This window comes from Salmo trutta, chromosome 12 (genome assembly GCF_901001165.1).
Source record: "Salmo trutta chromosome 12, fSalTru1.1, whole genome shotgun sequence".
Taxonomy (NCBI): domain Eukaryota; kingdom Metazoa; phylum Chordata; class Actinopteri; order Salmoniformes; family Salmonidae; genus Salmo; species Salmo trutta.
In genome coordinates this window covers 17,318,869-17,335,420 of record NC_042968.1, presented here as the reverse complement: position 1 = coordinate 17,335,420, position 16,552 = coordinate 17,318,869, and the positions used below count along the sequence as shown (strand labels likewise).

The 16,552-nt window shown below is 41.8% G+C and overlaps 2 protein-coding genes across 4 annotated transcripts in view; one reads left to right on the top strand and one right to left on the bottom strand.

The window, feature by feature from the left end:
• Window positions 1-7,820: 7,820 nt before the first annotated feature.
• On the bottom strand, window positions 7,821-10,423 carry LOC115203045 (ADM). Its single transcript, XM_029767347.1, has 4 exons — window positions 10,279-10,423; window positions 9,604-9,719; window positions 9,343-9,468; window positions 7,821-9,128 (listed from the first exon to the last, which is right to left on the bottom strand). The coding sequence occupies exons 2-4, from the start codon at window positions 9,705-9,707 to the stop codon at window positions 8,825-8,827; spliced, it is 534 nt and encodes a 177-aa protein (XP_029623207.1). The 5' UTR covers window positions 9,708-9,719; window positions 10,279-10,423; the 3' UTR covers window positions 7,821-8,824.
• Window positions 10,424-13,663: 3,240 nt separating this feature from the next.
• LOC115203044 (myotubularin-related protein 13) overlaps window positions 13,664-16,552 on the top strand; it is a 173,886-nt gene continuing 170,997 nt past the window's right edge. For 2 of the 3 annotated variants that reach the window (XM_029767345.1, XM_029767344.1), the window contains exon 1: window positions 13,664-13,828. In XM_029767345.1, the coding sequence (XP_029623205.1) occupies window positions 13,774-13,828 (55 nt within the window). In that variant the 5' untranslated portion in view covers window positions 13,664-13,773. The remainder of the gene's footprint in view (window positions 13,829-16,552) is intronic. The other variant, XM_029767346.1, reaches the window with a different exon arrangement.

Genomic DNA, 16,552 nt, shown 5'->3' with positions numbered 1-16,552 from the left:
GGGTAATCATCCTCAGTAAAGGATCAGACTACCTCACACATTAGAATAGGTGATGACAAAACAGTGACCCACAAACCCATGTTTACCCATGCACACACTGTCCTTCATGATCATGCTCAAAGCTGCCAATTTGAAACCTTATAGGACCCTCTACCCTGATCTGTGTGATTTCAGTCCAGGCTGATCCTATCTGACACTGGCTTCGGCAGAGACACTCACATAGCTTGTAGTGTATGCTGTAAACACATGACATAGGACTCAATTTTCTACCTGGTACTGGTGTTGTTCAGCGTTTCCTAGTAGAGCTCCAGAAAGAGAGATGTAGGGCAGATTAAACTCAGTGTTGTTGATAAGGTCCTGTTGTTCCCCCAATGGACAACTGCTGCAGCTCTGATTAACCCCACATGGCTACAACTCACATCCCAGCTGCCTGTCCAACCCCTTCTGCTCAGACACACACACTCCAACCTGCAGGTCACAATGTTAACAATCCATGTTTATTCTTACCTGGCGTGTTGAGGTTGACTGTCTAAATGCCTCACAGCAGAAGGATTTATCTTTGGACAGCAACAATGTCATTCAGCTTGCTCTATATTTCATTCAGAGCTTCATTACATGGAGAAATAATGTTGTTCTGCATTGGCGCTGACTTCCTATTATTGATCTGCACATCTGGTTTTGGGAGCATTAGATCATGTGACTGAGGGGATTTCTCCTGCAGCTCCATAGAGAGCATTACAGGAGATGAATGTAGGCACAGACACAGTCTGATCTCAATGGTTCCCACTCTGCACTGATGAACTTATGATAGTGGGATGTGGGGACTGAGAGACAGAGAGAATGAGAGAGAACTGAGCCATGATCAGTTGTATATGTTGTTCTAAGCCTCTGTACGTTCCAGGAAGCTCCTGTGAGTCTGCAAGTGGCATTTTGATACAATGATGTTAGCACGTTGGGGCAAAAAGGAATTTGAGCTTCTCCTGGATGGGTTGTTTCCTAATGGTCTGGTCATTGTATCCCTGCTATCTTCCTGTCTGTGTTGAATCATTTACTGTAGCACCCGCTGTCCCTGTGCAGAAACGTTCAGCGATCACTCCAGCCATTAGTAATTCTCTTGCCTCAGACACAGCTGTCACACTGTTTTTATCATGTCCTCTCTGGGCTCTCTCAGACACCAGTCTGCTGTCACTGGTGGGGGTCCAGTCCTGAATTACTGTACCTTCTGTCATAAGCGTCGTAATGATCGGACCAAACTGCAGCGGGGATGTGAATCATCTTCTTGATTTATTAAAGAAATGAACACTGACCATAAGCACGACGAAAAACAGTCCTGTAAGGTACATAGACTATATATGGAACAACCACCCACAAACACAAGAGAAAATAAACCCACTTAAATGTGGCCTCCAAATAGAAGCAACAACAACCAGCTGCTTCTAATTGGAGGTCGTTCCCAAAACTAACATAGAAATAGAAAAACTAGAAAACCCACATAGAAATAGAAGACATAGAACATAAACCAAAAACCCCAAAACACACAAAACAAACACCCCCTGCCACGCCCTGACCAAACTACAATAACAAATAACCCCTTTTACTGGTCAGGACGTGACACCTTCTGTCAAAAACACCTCTATAAGAGAAGGTCAACTACATCTCTGTCAGTATGTGTATGAGAAAGACACTCATCACCCTGGCTAAAGATATTTTAAGAGAGTACAGTACAGTAGATCAACGTTTATGAGCACTGGTTGGAGTGCTAGTTGTTTTATTTATAGAGCTGATGTCTACATCTATGAGGGTCTACATGTATGAGTGAGAGAGCATATGAGAGATTGAGTGAATGAATAAGCCTGAGAGATGGAGAGAAAAGGAGAGAGCGGGAGGAGGGTGAGAGCAAGCTTACCATTTCCCAAACAGGGGCTTGACTGCTGCTTTAGCAGAGGGATGTCTTCTCTCCTCAACTTCCTCACAGTGTTTGGGCCTGGGAGAGAAAAACAAAACAGTGCAGTCATACAACGCAGCTTTACCCAGTGTTCCTCAGACACAATTGGATGGGCCCTTAATGCATTTACATTAGTCTCATAGCATTGACAGATTGATGCTCATAAACATAAAAGTAATTTATCACTTTGATATGATCTTAGACAGAGAAACTGGAGAAGACAGCAAGTTGCTGAATCAGTAAGACTATGTAAGAAACACAATGCACATTTAATATGTAGCATATCACCAACACATGTCAATGATCCCTCATTTGAGTCTTTGTGAGATACAATAACATCTTTAGACCATAGCTCTTCACTCACCTCCTCTGTCTCCGTGCCTCCGTACCTTCTGCAGTCAGACAGACTATATGAACTTTGGAAGTTCCCTCAGAGAAAACCCTCTGTCATGTTCTGCTCCTGTGGTGGTAAGGAGATAACTCACTCATCGCCCTCCAGTGCACAAGACACCATCCTTAACTCTTTCACTGCCGCTGCATAGCAAATGACATAAAGTAAAGTGTTCATTCTTACTACTTACCCAGAATGCAAATGAGTATGAGTTGGTTATCCTCTCACCATCCCTCTCTGTGTATTCTACTGCTGCTCCTCAGTTTAGCAATGAGACAAACTTAAAAAGAGGTGCTGACATTTTGCAAAGACCATATTGTTAAGCATTAGTACTTTGTAAAGAGTCCTGTTTCAGCAGTAGACGCAGAGGGCCCTCACGTTGAGGATTTGTTATTTCAGGATTTTAGGGTTAGATTAGACTGGTCCCAGATCGGGTATCATGTCAACTCCATGGCATGACAAGGAGTGGCAACGAGTGGCATGATGGCACAAACAGACTGGTACCCAGGCTAGGGTAAGAGATGATCAAATCAAATCAAATTGTGTTTGTCACATGCGCCGTATACAACCTTACAGTAAAATGCTTACTTACAAGCCCTTAACCAACAATGCAGTTTAATAAAAATACCTAAAAAAAGAAGAAATAAAAGTAACCAATAATTAAAGAGCAGCAGAAAAATAGGTTACCTTAGTGCTCTTGGGCACAGGGACTATGGTGGTCTGCTTAAAACATGTTGCTATTACAGACTCAGACAGGGAGAGGTTGAAAATGTCAGTGAAGACACTTGCCAGTTGGTCAGCGCATGCGCGGAGTATACATCCTGGTAATCCATCTGGCCTTGTGAATATTGACCTGTTTAAAGGTCTTACTCACATCGGCTGCGGAGAGCGTGATCACACAGTCGTCCGGAACAGCTGATGCTCTCATGCATGTTTCAGTGTTACTTGCCTCGAAGCGAGCACAGAAGTAATTTAGCTTGTCTGGTAGGCTCATGTCACTGGGCAGCTCTCGGCTGCGCTTCCCTTTGTAGTCTCTAATAGTTTGCAAGCCTTGCAACATCCGATGAGCGCCGGAGCCGGTGTAGTACGATTTGATCTTAGTCCTGTATTGACGCTTTGCCTGTTTGATGATTCGTAGGAGGGCATAGTGTGATTTCTTATAAGCTTCCCGCTCCTTGAAAGCGGCAGCTCTACCCTTTAGCTCAGTGCGGATGTTGCCTGTAATCCATGGCTTCTGGTTGGGGTATGTACATACAGTCACTGTGGGGACAACATCATCGATTCACTTATTGATGAAGCCAGTGACTGATGTGATGTACTTCTCAATGCCATCGGAAGAATCCCGGAACACATTCCAGTCTGTGCTAGCAAAACAGTCCTGTAGCTTAGCATCTGCTTCATCTGACCACTGATGTTGCCAAGATGTCAACCTTCCTGTAACTCTAACTACAACCTCATGAATTGTAGATGTTTTTGGATAATATCCTCACTCTGAGGCAATCTTTAACACACATGTGCATCTTACCACATGTATGTCATAGATGATCAGAGAGTGTATTAGCTAGCATGAGACAGTGGTGTGGCTCTCCACAGGGCCTAGGAGGAGATCCAGCTTTGCCACGGTGCCCTTTTCCGCCACAGGTCCCATGGTGCTTGATTTAGCCTGGCACTGTGCTAGATTACAACACTAATTCTCCCCTGCTCCAGTTATCAGCGAACTTTTAGAGTTGGCTGGAGAAGACTCACTCACAGAGTCATCGGTCTGCTGCTCCTGAATGACTGACAGACAGCAGGACAGAAGGATATGGGCTTTACTGTATGAATCTGCCCTGGGCTCCTATAGCTGTCCGCCTGGTGTAGAGAACAGCATGTCACAGTTGGCCAGAGGCTTCACTTTCTCCATAACCAGAATGGAAAACTGCATCATGTCTCCATGTGAAGCATAGGAAAGGAGATGGCGTCCCACTGATATGGCTGTGGAAGTGATCTGGCTGCGTCTATAAACAGTGTTGGTATGTGATCTTATTGAATACTGATGTTTGGCTTCCCTGACAGCTTCAGACTGTTGTTATATCACACATGCCGTGCTGAGCTGACAAATTGATTACATTCATTTGGATTATTCAATTATGCATTGATATCTAATGACATTTAGTGGTTGAGATACAGTATCTTTGATGACATTGTGATGGAAAGAATGGCCCTCTTGTGACTTTGTGATAACTGTCTAAGAGGAACACAAGAATCCCACCTCCTACAAATCCACGGGCTCTTATCAAGCATCTAGGAGGGCCTGGGGGAGTTATTCGTTTTGACTGATTGGAGACCTGCACTAGTCAGTTTGTAGACGCTATCACACCGCTGGATGACTCCTTGTGTCCCTGTGGCAAAGCAAATCTATCTATTTCATTTTCTTCTCAGATTTGTAACAGAACAATTAACAATTTTCCTATGTGAGCAGTCATTCAACTGACTGTAGAGCAGCGTATGGCAAGCGTCAGATACTGTACCCACCACCAGGTGGCAGAGTCGCCAAGAAAGAAGAGCGTAGTACTGTAGTGCCATTTACATACGTCTATGGATAGAGCGGAGCCTAAGGCCTGATACTGTTGAAATAAAACCCAAAGTGTGAGCTAATATGAACATGTGCTTATTGTCATGTATGTTCTATATTCTACAGTACAGTATGAGACGTGTTATTCCTTTCTGATGTAGAGTACAGTTATCTGATTAATAACAGCGCTAAGGGATTAGTTCTGTGCCGTCTTACTGTGTGATGGGTAACTTCTTGGCTTTGCCTTTATGGACAACTATCTGGGCTTGATTGTTTTACATAAGCTGAACTTTTACTTGGCTAGCTACTTTTTTTCTGGATTATTTTCCTGGAAACTGTTGATATAGCTTGCAGCTTTTGGGGTTGGGTAGTTTTTAGGTAGTTTGTTGTCTCACTTGGCCAGAAGTCATAGTATTGTGTTTGCTCGGTCTGCATAGTTCCAGGAAAAGCCTTGAACTTTAGGCAAGCAGGGCCTTCTTGGTGACCCATGGTGGAATTTGTTAAAATCATTTCACAATAAAAATGTGATTGATTAGTATTGGACAACTCTCACATTTCTATTGATCACTCTTGACCTGTATACATAATGCCTTATCTAAGGTCTGCTGCACCGTCTGCCCTGTGATATTTGTGGCCAGAACACCCTGTTCAAAATCAAAGAGATTCTCACTCTTCAACTCTAATTATTACTGTCAGAGGCTTTGAAGATGGAAATGTCCATTGCATGCTTTAGCCTCTCGGAATATTTCCACTGCTTTTCGGTTCTCATACTTAAAAATTCCATTCCTTACATGAAGGAAAGTAATGAACTTGAGATGCATGGCCCCCAGGCTTATAGGATTGCCATGTGTCCAACTGACCAGTTGTCCCCTGGAGGAAGGAGTATTGATGATGAGGTGTCCAAACACTGGTTAGGGAGACATTTACCTGAGTATACTCATCATTTAGCGCATATGTCACCTTACGGCAGGTAACCTAGTGGTTAGAGTGTTGGGCCAGTAACCGAAAGGTTGGTGGATTGAATCCCCGAGCTGACAAGGTAAAAATCTCTTGTTCTGCCCCTGAACAAGGCTGTTAACCCACTGTTCCTAGGCTGTCATTGTAAATAAGAATTTGTTCTTAACTGACTTGCCTAGTTAAATAAAGGTTAATTAACTAAAAATAAATAGATAGTTACTGTCCTCAATGCTGCCTGTCTGGATTTCAGCGGTGCTGTGGTCCAACTGTAACAGGCCCAGGATGTATCACTACTCTTTAGTGATTTCAAAAAACATTTCTGGAGATTAAATAGGTGACATATGTATTTTCCGTTAGTACCATTTAAAAAGTGTGCTTTTGTTTAGGTGGCCAAAGCAATCACTTTGTCAAAATGGTGCCATTTTATGTCACTAGATGGCATTAGAGCCAAAACAATGTAATTAAACATGTCTCTGGCAAGCTGTCTTGTAGCACATGCCTTCTTATACAATCAGATAATAATCATCTGCATTGCAATTCCATTGGCTCCTATCCTTGACTTTTACAATGACCCAAGACAATCCATAACCTCTCTCTGGCCCAGTGGAGTTACTAATGACCATGTTTTGACTAAGACAGGAAGGAAGTGCAACGGCCTCTTCTTGAACCATACGTTCATCCAAACTGTATCTGGCATACCAATCAAATAGAGTTCTGGTATACACTTCACTTGCCTGTGCAGCAACATGTTCAATAGATTTGGTCATCAAGCAAACCAAAATAGGTAGGGTATACCACATACAGTTGTTGGAAACCCTTAAATGTTATTTAAAGTTTAGTTTTGAATTTGCCTGTGGAAGAGTAAAGTTTAATGAGAACAAATTGAATTTTGTTAACTGGCATTAATAATTGCTTGATAATTAATGGGCACATTTAATAAACAGACAATCTTTTACAGGCTTTGATATTTCAAACCTCCATGGAGTGAATGTAACCTTCCTGTGGTTGATTAATAGCAATGACTTTTGTGGTTAGGAGTGTTCTAGCATGGAAAGTCGCGTCAAAGCCACGTTAATAATCCATACCAGATGCAGACAGAGGAACCTGGAGCCTGGGTTAAATGATCAAACCCTTAGCTTTATGTTCCCTACCTGTTGATCATAATAGACTGTGAACCAAGGAGCTTGGATTTGCTGTCGCCTATGCTACTCCATGCAAACAACTCATGACAATGAACATGACAATGCGTCAACCTCTTGGCATGGTAGTGATGTTGGTATCTTGTATGAATGAATACCGCTGTGGGAATTTCCAGTTTCTGAGAAGTACATGTACAACAATTAGATACCCTGAGGTTCACATTCCCTGAGGATGGAGGGAGAAGTCAGCAGCCTCTCTGTCCTGTCCAGTCAGATGTGGTCTGTCTGTCTGTCTGTCTGTCTGTCTGTCTGTCTGTCTGTCTGTCTGTCTGTCTGTCTGTCTGTCTGTCTGTCTGTCTGTCTGTCTGTCTGTCTGTCTGTCTGTCTGTCTGTCTGTCTGTCTGTCTGTCTGTCTGTCTGTCTGTCTGCACAGCTCATGAGCATGCTTCGCCAGGGCTGTTTTTACGATGCTCTCTGCGTGCCTCTCAGGAATGTTACACAGACCCCCCCCTGCATCCTGATGTCCAGACCATCTAACATTGTGTGCAGATGGAGCTGGGTCTCTCAGCCTCCCATAATGGCTCAAGAGCCACGCTGCAGGGTGGAGCGAGCCAGCAAATATGCACTGTACTATGCAGGAATGCGCCTGGCACTCCTGTCTGCCCTCTAGGGGGTCACAGGGAGAGTGGAAGGGGGGTTGATTTAATGAGACCCTGAAATCACTTAACCCAGACCAGGTGCTGCGTGTTTCACTAGAGCTGGGCAGACAATAGAATGCCACTTTCAATTTACAACAGTAATTTCCTGTGGAAAATAAAAAGTCTGGACAGAGTCAACTTTTATATGCAAAATGTTTATTGTATGACAATGTTAATTGCTTCGACACAAATAAAATAGACCACATTTACAAATATATTATACCATAGCTATAAAACCATTTATCCTATTACCACAGTTTGAAACATATAACATCCATGATGCAAACAATAGTGGAAACAACAAATAGTTACAATGCCCTTATATTTTCTTCCTGTACAAAAATAGTTCTATCTCCATAAGTAGTTGAATCTAACCTATATAATATTTAAATAATGATATCTGAAATATCTTATATACAGACTGCCAAATAAAAATATACATACATAGATTGCACATGTGTTTTATACAAAACATATTCAAGTATAGTTCCATCCATTGTGGACTGGCACAGATATTTCATACAATCTCTAAGGCATTTCCCTCATACAGTGTCCAAAAACTTCAGCTTCATAGCTCTTTATTATAAGTCCATCTCCTTATGTCTTATCTCCCTGTTTGGCATGGACCAGATGTCTTTAGATGTCTTTTAGGTCCGCATGGATGTCTGACTGAGAAGGCTGGGACTGAAAAGTGCAGATGAGTATAGAGGGTTTGGTGAAATTGGCTCCTGTAATCCACAGGGTAAAACTCAAAGTTCAGGGTCTGCATAACAGGTTTATAGAGTCCCAGTATTTACGCAGTGGACTCTTCTCTGAGTCTGTACCGCTGTATTAACCTTGCTCCTCTCCCACAGCTGGGCAGAGACAGCAACATCCTCAGCATCTCTCCCTCTCTCTCTTCACGGTGCCATCCAGTGCCTGTAGACCAGCTGTTGTTTTGGCGCTCTGCATCGCCAATGCCTCTGCTGAGTCCAGCTTCCAGAGCCGCTGCAGCTATCGCTCAGTACTCGCGTCTGGAAAGAATGCACTGGAGAACTTTTGGAAAAAGTCTGAGGCATTTGGAGAATTTTAGAACAGGGCAGAGACACTAAGCCTCGGCTGCTGCTCTCCTCCCCTGTTCCTCCTCCGTACAAGTCCAGCTCATGTCCGTCTGAGCAGCTCCTCCAGCTTGTGAACATGTGAGTCTGCGTTGCCCCACACAGGTCTCAGCCTGCCCCCCTCCAGCCTCAGTGTGGCCCTGCGCTCAGGGAGGGAACGACGCCTCCGGCCGTAGCCTTGTGGGCTGATCTTGTCGATGGGTGCACTACCAATCTTTAATTTGTTGTTGAGCTGGTGGATGCGGTGGGCTAGGTCGTGCACCGCGCAGGTGCCCAGAGAGCAGCCCGGTCTCCAGGCCTGGTTCACTAGACTTTTGGACCTCTTGGTTCGGATGCTGATGTCAGTGCTGGAAGAGAGAGGAGGGAGAGGACCTTAAATTAATGCCTTGCATTCCTGAGCAGACACAACTTGGCTCAGAGATCCCCTCCACAGCTTGCTTACTTTAATGAGCCTTGTTTGACAATAGTGATTAATCTCTTAATTCCATTTGAAATCTTGATTTCACAAGGATAACGAAATAGCACCATGCACATTGAGTTATGTAAATGTATGGGCTTTACCTGGAATGAGGAATCAGGGTGTTCCTGACGTCTTCTGGGCTGACAAACTGTACAGACTCTGCTATCCTCTCTGCAGAAAAACTGTTTAGATCTCGTCTCGATCTGCCCTGCATCCATATGCTCAACCTGGGAAAGAAGAGATCCAACTCATTAAAAACTGTTCAAAGAAGTCCACAAAGTACACAACAGTATGTGCTGATATCATGGTCACTGTGCATTGTAGCAGACTAATCTTGACAAATAGCTCATCAATTAGCTCACCTCTTTTTGAGCTCTGGGCTAATTTCAAGTTTGAATCCAGCCACGCTCTGTGCAATGGTGGCCAGCAGACAGCTGTAGAGGAAAGACTGCAGGATCAGTTTCATTTTGACTGGCACCTGTGGGGAAAGTGGGAAAAAACTTGTTAGTTATTTACTTATTAACGATAACTTACTTAGTTACCTCCTATCATTACATGTGAGCCCCCCCACCAACCTCTTGCTGTTGCTTACACAAGAGTCCAAAAGCCAAGTTATTTGCACTTATCATTCATTTATTTAAAATGTCACACTAAGGTCACATTTTGTTCTCTTACGTAAACTTACAACCAAGTTGCAGGCCCTGGCCAGTGAAAAGCAGGACACGGTCTATAGAAGACTGAGTTTCCTCAACTAGAGTAAGCTTTAACCTCCCCTGAGCAAAGTCAATCCCATTCAGTCAATTAAATCCATAACCCAAAAAGAACCGGTAAACTTAAGGTTGGATAGGGAGAGATAAGCCTTATTTGGTATTTTTGCCTGACGTCCACCACCCCCCACAGTCATGCAGAAGAAGACCGACACTCCTTATATAATAAGATTGATAACCTGTCCTTGTCTACCGCACTTGAGCTCCTGATAAAGCCATCTGTAGCAAACAGAGCAACAGTCAATATTTGCTCCAATTGAAAGTACATACCTGAAATCCTTCAATAATTCACTTGTGTGATAAAGTAGTTATGGTAGAGTCAATGTGGAGGGAGTATTCCAAAGGCTTCTTGAAGTTGCTGTTGGTGCTGAAAGGCAGCTGTGACACTGTGCTAATAGTCTCTACACACCAGACGATGAGCCTTTATAGTGGAGGTGGGAGGGGCTCACTGACTGACACACACAGACTCTCATCCCAGTCCCCCCACTCCACCTCACACAGCCCAGCACTGCTGGAAGCCTGCTTTATCAGTGGGATAATGCAACAACATAACAAACCCAGGAGAATAATAAAGTTTAAATAAACCAGAAGTGATTCAATAAATATTTGGGTCATATGAGAGTGATTTACTGTAATACTTGTTAAAGAATGTTGTTGTTGTTACCTCTGTTTTTCATTGACAGAATCTTTATTTGTGATGTGAAATTCACATTTTTACCTACCTTCTTTTAATCAAATGTATTTATAAAGATTACATATATATGTATATATTGTTTGTTGTTGTTGTTATGTCTTCACAAACACATTAAGAAATAATGATTCACAATCTGAACAGAGAAAATGGTGAGTGCTCATTCCTTTGGTATTTGGGGAGGAGGCAGAGAACATTCTAAACAAAATGATTTTGTCCTCTGACATAATTAAACATTTTAGACATAACTGAACTTTGAGGTCAAGGGGTTATTCATTTTTGTCCACCTGCATTCCGGCACATTTTTGTCATATAGAATTTCATCAATGTTGACACAATGCCCTCTCAAGGCAATATCTGATTACAAGTTTAGTCAGCTTGAGGAAAAGTTGGTTAGTGGGTTTGACTTGAGATAACACAAGAACACTAAGTAGTTATTCATTAATAGTAAGTGTGTCAAATTATAACCACTACATTCTCCATGTCTGCGTTTGTTTAAACATTAGGGCAAATATTTGACTGCAAAATGTGTGATTTATTTTCATATTTTTTGGAGAAATGTTTAGAGGAATTTAGTAATTATCTCAAATAAATCAAGAGGGTTCTTTTTCCTAAGATTATATCTGTTGGCTTTACATAATCTCCAACTAACATAGTATTTTAAAAACAATTAGGATGACTTCATCATGCTCAACACATCACAACTGAGATCCAGAAATGAATAGGATAATAGGTTGAGTCACAAGAGCCAGCAAGTCTGTCTGCCTCCGTGACTCAGATCCCAGTGTTACTGATATCTGTTCCTCAGAATCACTGATTATATGACTTCATCTCAAACCAAAGTACAGTGATTGCACTGAACCCTTTTAGCTCTTTGACCATAATAAAAGTACATTTACATTCCATATGTGCTTAGCCAAATTAAACTATTCCAGAATGAATGGTGAGACATATTTCAAAGTATGGGCAGTGAAATAAAGCATGATATGCAGCGGGGTCAAAACAATGTCAGCGAGGGTCTTAAGGCAGATATTGATTACAGGCCCCTGGGGACAGATATCTGCACAAGATGCCATCAGGATTAGCACAGGGTGCAACAATTTGAGTTTTTCATTCCAATCGACCACACAGCTGACCCAAAGCTGGTGTCTGGTGAGGGTATGTCTGGGACTGGGAACAGGGAACAGTGGATTGAAATTTGCTTGTGTAGTCCCCAAGACTTGGTTTTAAATCTCAAGAACTCTCTGAAAAACATGTGGCTTTCAATGTGTAATGTCTTAGTAGCAAATACATACGTATTTTGGGAACAACATGTGAAATGCTTTCTCAGTGCTCAGAATGTATCTCAAACAACTGATAAAGAACCTTGTATGTGCTGAATAGAACATAGCTGTATCTATATCTATATCATGTGCACTAATTCAGTCAGAAAGTCACCTAAATCTCCCTTCAGCCTTGAATAGAAATCCTATTACGCAGCATTCTATTCATAATTCTTACGGCTTCCTTGCTTACCTGGTGTCACTTGTGTTACTGTAAATACATAAATGTGAAACACGTGTTGTAAACCAGCAAACATTTTGTAACCATTTTGCAATGATAATTACCTCCGCCATACAAGTAATCCCCAAGTACTCAAGTCATTTAAATCTCCTAATATGGAGAGAAGAAGATTGTGGAACCATGACAGTATCATTGTTCAGGGGCTCCTTATATGGAGCAATCATTTGTTAGCTTCTTGTAAGACAGGTGTCAAGAACATGACTGATATTTGTTCAGTCACGGCTGTGGTATGCTAATGTAACAGGTAAGGTGGGAAGGAATGTATGCTAGGAAGCTATGTCTTCTAAGGTATATACAGGAATAGATGAACACATACCTAGATATTGATATGTTATGGAACTGTTCCTCAAAGTTGTCATGGTGATTTGATAGACCTGGAAGCTACGTGGGGTTTTCACCTGTATAGTCATTCATTCTTTCATTCTGCTCCCTTGAACCCCATTGATGTGGAACAATTTCCCCCCTTATGTTGATAGCATAAGCATAATAGTTGGCGGAGCGGAATCATCAAAATTAACTTAATAATAGGCTACTTGTTAATGAAGAGATTCTCTCTCAAACTGCCCTAGTACGCTAGGGACCATGACGTTGTGGAATATGTTCAGTCCAAGTCGTTGAGATGTTGGCAAAAACAGCTCAAGAGAAGAATTCCCGCGCACCGGTGTTTTCCACCCCGCAGCGTCTCCCTCCCCTATTTATTGGCAGGAAAGGTCACTCACTGTCCACAGCATTCCAGAAGTGAGTGGAGTTGTGCGCTCTTTTTTCACATTTCGCCTGACCTTGCCCCCAAGTCGTGTGTGAGTGACCCTAACGCCCCCCGGTGTGTGTGTGTGTGTGTGTGTGCGTGTGTTTGTTTGTGTGTGTGCGCCATAGACATTTAAAGGTGTGAGCGTGTGTCTGAGAGAGAGAAAGAGAGAGCGAGAGAGGGAGGGAGAGGGAGGGGATGTTTAAGTTTGACGGAGCATTGTGATTATGGAAAATAGTAATCATGCTATTGACACTGATTTTTCCACCAGCACTCTCTGCTTAGTGCTTCTAGCATACTAAATATCCTATACAATTAATTCAATATATTTTTAAGAAACACTGGATGCCACAATCTGCAATACTTTTAATTTATCTTATTGTATTATATCCCACATTCTTGCAAAGAAAATGAGACTACTATTTTTTTTTAAATATATTTGGGTAACTTATTTTTATTTATTTTAGTTTGTAGTTTTTTTCCCCCGTTTTTTCTCAATAATTGGTAGGTCACTTTTTTTTATGTGCATGCAAAAGAGATTCTAGTGGTCATGAGATGGCTTTCCATGGTGGCCAACAAGCGGTGTGGCAGGGTGTGACCCCGTTGCAGCCACACAGTTTCTATTTGTAAACCAAGCGCCCCCGCCCATGCATGTTGCTACTCCTAGACGCAGGCGCAATATCACTCCTTCTGTCAAACATGGCTGTGCTTTCGAAGAAAGAAAAATGCTGAATTGTGTTGGTAGATTTCGGAAAAAGCAGCAAACATGGCGAGATTGGCTGATTATTTGATTGTCGTGGGATTAGATCAGGACAAAACCGGTGAGTTTTTGAATGTAACGCTTGGAACACGAATGCTAAATTGAGCTTCAAATGCTTGGGTTTATCCAGGCCGTCAGTGTTGATAATGCTAGCTGGTTAGCATAGACTAACTAGATAGCTAGCCATTGATATCTGAGATTTGAAGCAGTCTGCAGCGTTTCATTGTTGAACTATAGGTAGATTTAGAATTTCTGATGCACATACGACGGTTTTTAAATATATGCAACGGGGGGTGACTGTGTGTTGTAGATATTTAAACCACAAATTGGAGTTTCATTGAGTCGAACTGTCACATCCTGTCTAGTTGATGTGACAAATCCAGCCGTTGGAATTGTAATTCGTGACGTGCGTGGCTTGCACCGGGATCAGCTTTGGTATCATGATTTTGGAGAATGCATTCCGCTGTAAGGTTTGCGTTAGTCGCGAGCTGCTGTGATTCATTTAGTCTCATATCATTTGCAACCTGTAGGATATCTCATTTTGTTTGACACCGGCAGAATGCGAATAGAAATCCAAACATACTGTCTTATCCCAAAATAGTTTTATCCAACGTTCCTACAAGATGTGCTGGGGATAGGGGAGGTCAATTGCTTGGTATTGCTTTATTTTTTTTGCGGGAGGGCTCAAAAGTGGGGCCCCGAACTGAGGTTCTCAAACCAGACCCACACTCTGGTCTGCTATAATTCCAACCCAAGATGTTCTACAGTTCTCCTACATGGCTAGTTTTTAAATATGTAATCCACTATTATACAGCTATAACCATTTGTATACTGTACTTTTGTAATAAAATGACTTGGCCTACAGTTGGAACATTCCTTTTGATTGGGCTTGGTTGAAAGAGAGGAACCTACTGAAGAAGTGCAAACAAGAAAGAGGATGTTTATACTGATCCCAAAGTAGAGGTTGACCGATTAATCTGAATGGCCGATTTAATTAGGGCTGATTTCAAGTTTTCATAACAATCGGTAATCGGTATTTTTGGGCGCCGATTTGGCCGATTTTAAGACCTTTATTTAACTAGGCAAGTCAGTTAAGAACACATTCTTATTTTCAATGACGGCCTCGGAACGGTGGGTTAACTGCCTTGTTCAGGGGCAGAAAGATTTTTACCTTGTTAGCTCAGGGATTCAATCTTGCAACCTTACGGTTAACTAGTCCAACGCTCTAACCACCTGCTTTACATTGCACTCCACGAGGTTACGCGAATGCAGTAAGAAGCCAAGGTAAGTTGCTAGCTAGCATTAAACTTATCTTATAAAAAACAATCAATCAATCAATCATAATCACTAGTTAACTACACATGGTTGATGATATTACTAGTTTATCTAGCCTGTCCGTTGCATATAATCGCTTAGGTACACGTTGCTCCAACCATAAACATCAATGCCTTAAAATCAATACACAAGTATATATCTTTAAACCTGCATATTTAGTTAATATTGCCTGCTAACATGAATTTAATTTAACTAGGGAAAATGTGTCACTTCTCTTGCAAACAGAGTCAGGGTATATGCAGCAGTTTGGGCCGCCTGGCTCGTTACGAACTGTGAAAACTGTGAAGACTATTTCTTCCTAACAAAGACAGCCGACTTCGCCAAACGGGGGATGATTTAACAAAAGCGCATTTGAGAAAAAAAGCACAATCGTTGCACGACTGTACATAACCATAAACATCAATGTCTTTCTTAAAATCAATACACAGAAGTATATATTTTTAAACCTGCATATTTAGCTAAATGAAATCGTGGTTAGCAGGCAATATTAACCAGGTGAAATTGTCATTTTGCGTTCATTGCACGCAGTCAGGGTATATGCAACACTTTGGGTAATTTGTCAGAATTTTACGTAATTATGACATGACACTGAAGGTTGTGCAATGTAACAGGAATAACAATTTGTTTTCGAGATAATAGTTTCCGGATTCGACCATATTAATGACCTAAGGCTCGTGTTTGTGTGTGTTATTATGTTATAATTAAGTCTATGATTTGATAGAGCAGTCTGACTGAGCGATGGTAGGCACCAGCAGGCTCGTAAGCATTCATTCAAACAGCACTTTCGTGCGTTTTGCCAGCAGCCCTTCTCAATGCATTGCGCTGTTTATGCCTTCAAGCCTATCAACTCCCAAGATGAGGCTGGTGTAACCGATGTGAAATGGCTAGCTAGTTAGCGGGGTGCGCGCTAATAGCGTTTCAAACGTCACTTGCTCTACATGGGTAACGCTGCTTCGAGGGTGGCTGTTGTCGATGTGTTCCTGGTTCGAGCCCAGGTAGGAGCGAGGAGAGGGACGGAAGCTATACTGTTACACTGGCATACTAAAGTGCCTATAAGAACATCCAATAGTCAATGGTATATGAAATACAAATCGTATAGAGAGAAATAGTCCTATAATTCCTATAATAACTACAACCTAAAACTTCTTACCTGGGAATATTGAAGACTCATGTTAAAAGGAACCACCAGCTTTCATATGTTCTCATGTTCTGAGCAAGGCACTTAAACATTAGCTTTTTTACATGGCACATATTGCACTTTTACTTTCTTCTCCAACACTTTGTTTTTGCATTATTTAAATCAAATTGAACATGTTTCATTATTTATTTGAGGCTAAATTGATTTTATTGATGTATTATATTAAGTTAAAATAAGTGTTCATTCAGTATTGTTGTAATTGTCATTATTCCAAATAAATAAATAAATGAAAGAAAAAAAAATTGGCCGATT

Excerpts from the sequence above, each read along its gene's own strand:
- LOC115203045 (XM_029767347.1), bottom strand. The coding sequence starts at position 9,707 with ATGAAACTGATCCTGCAGTCTTTCCTCTACAGCTGTCTGCTGGCCACC. Across the intron at positions 9,469-9,603 it reads AGCCCAGAGCTCAAAAAGAG|GTTGAGCATATGGATGCAGG; the intron begins GTGAGCTAATTG and ends CTTCTTTCCCAG. Across the intron at positions 9,129-9,342 it reads ACCCTGATTCCTCATTCCAG|CACTGACATCAGCATCCGAA; the intron begins GTAAAGCCCATA and ends TCTCTCTTCCAG.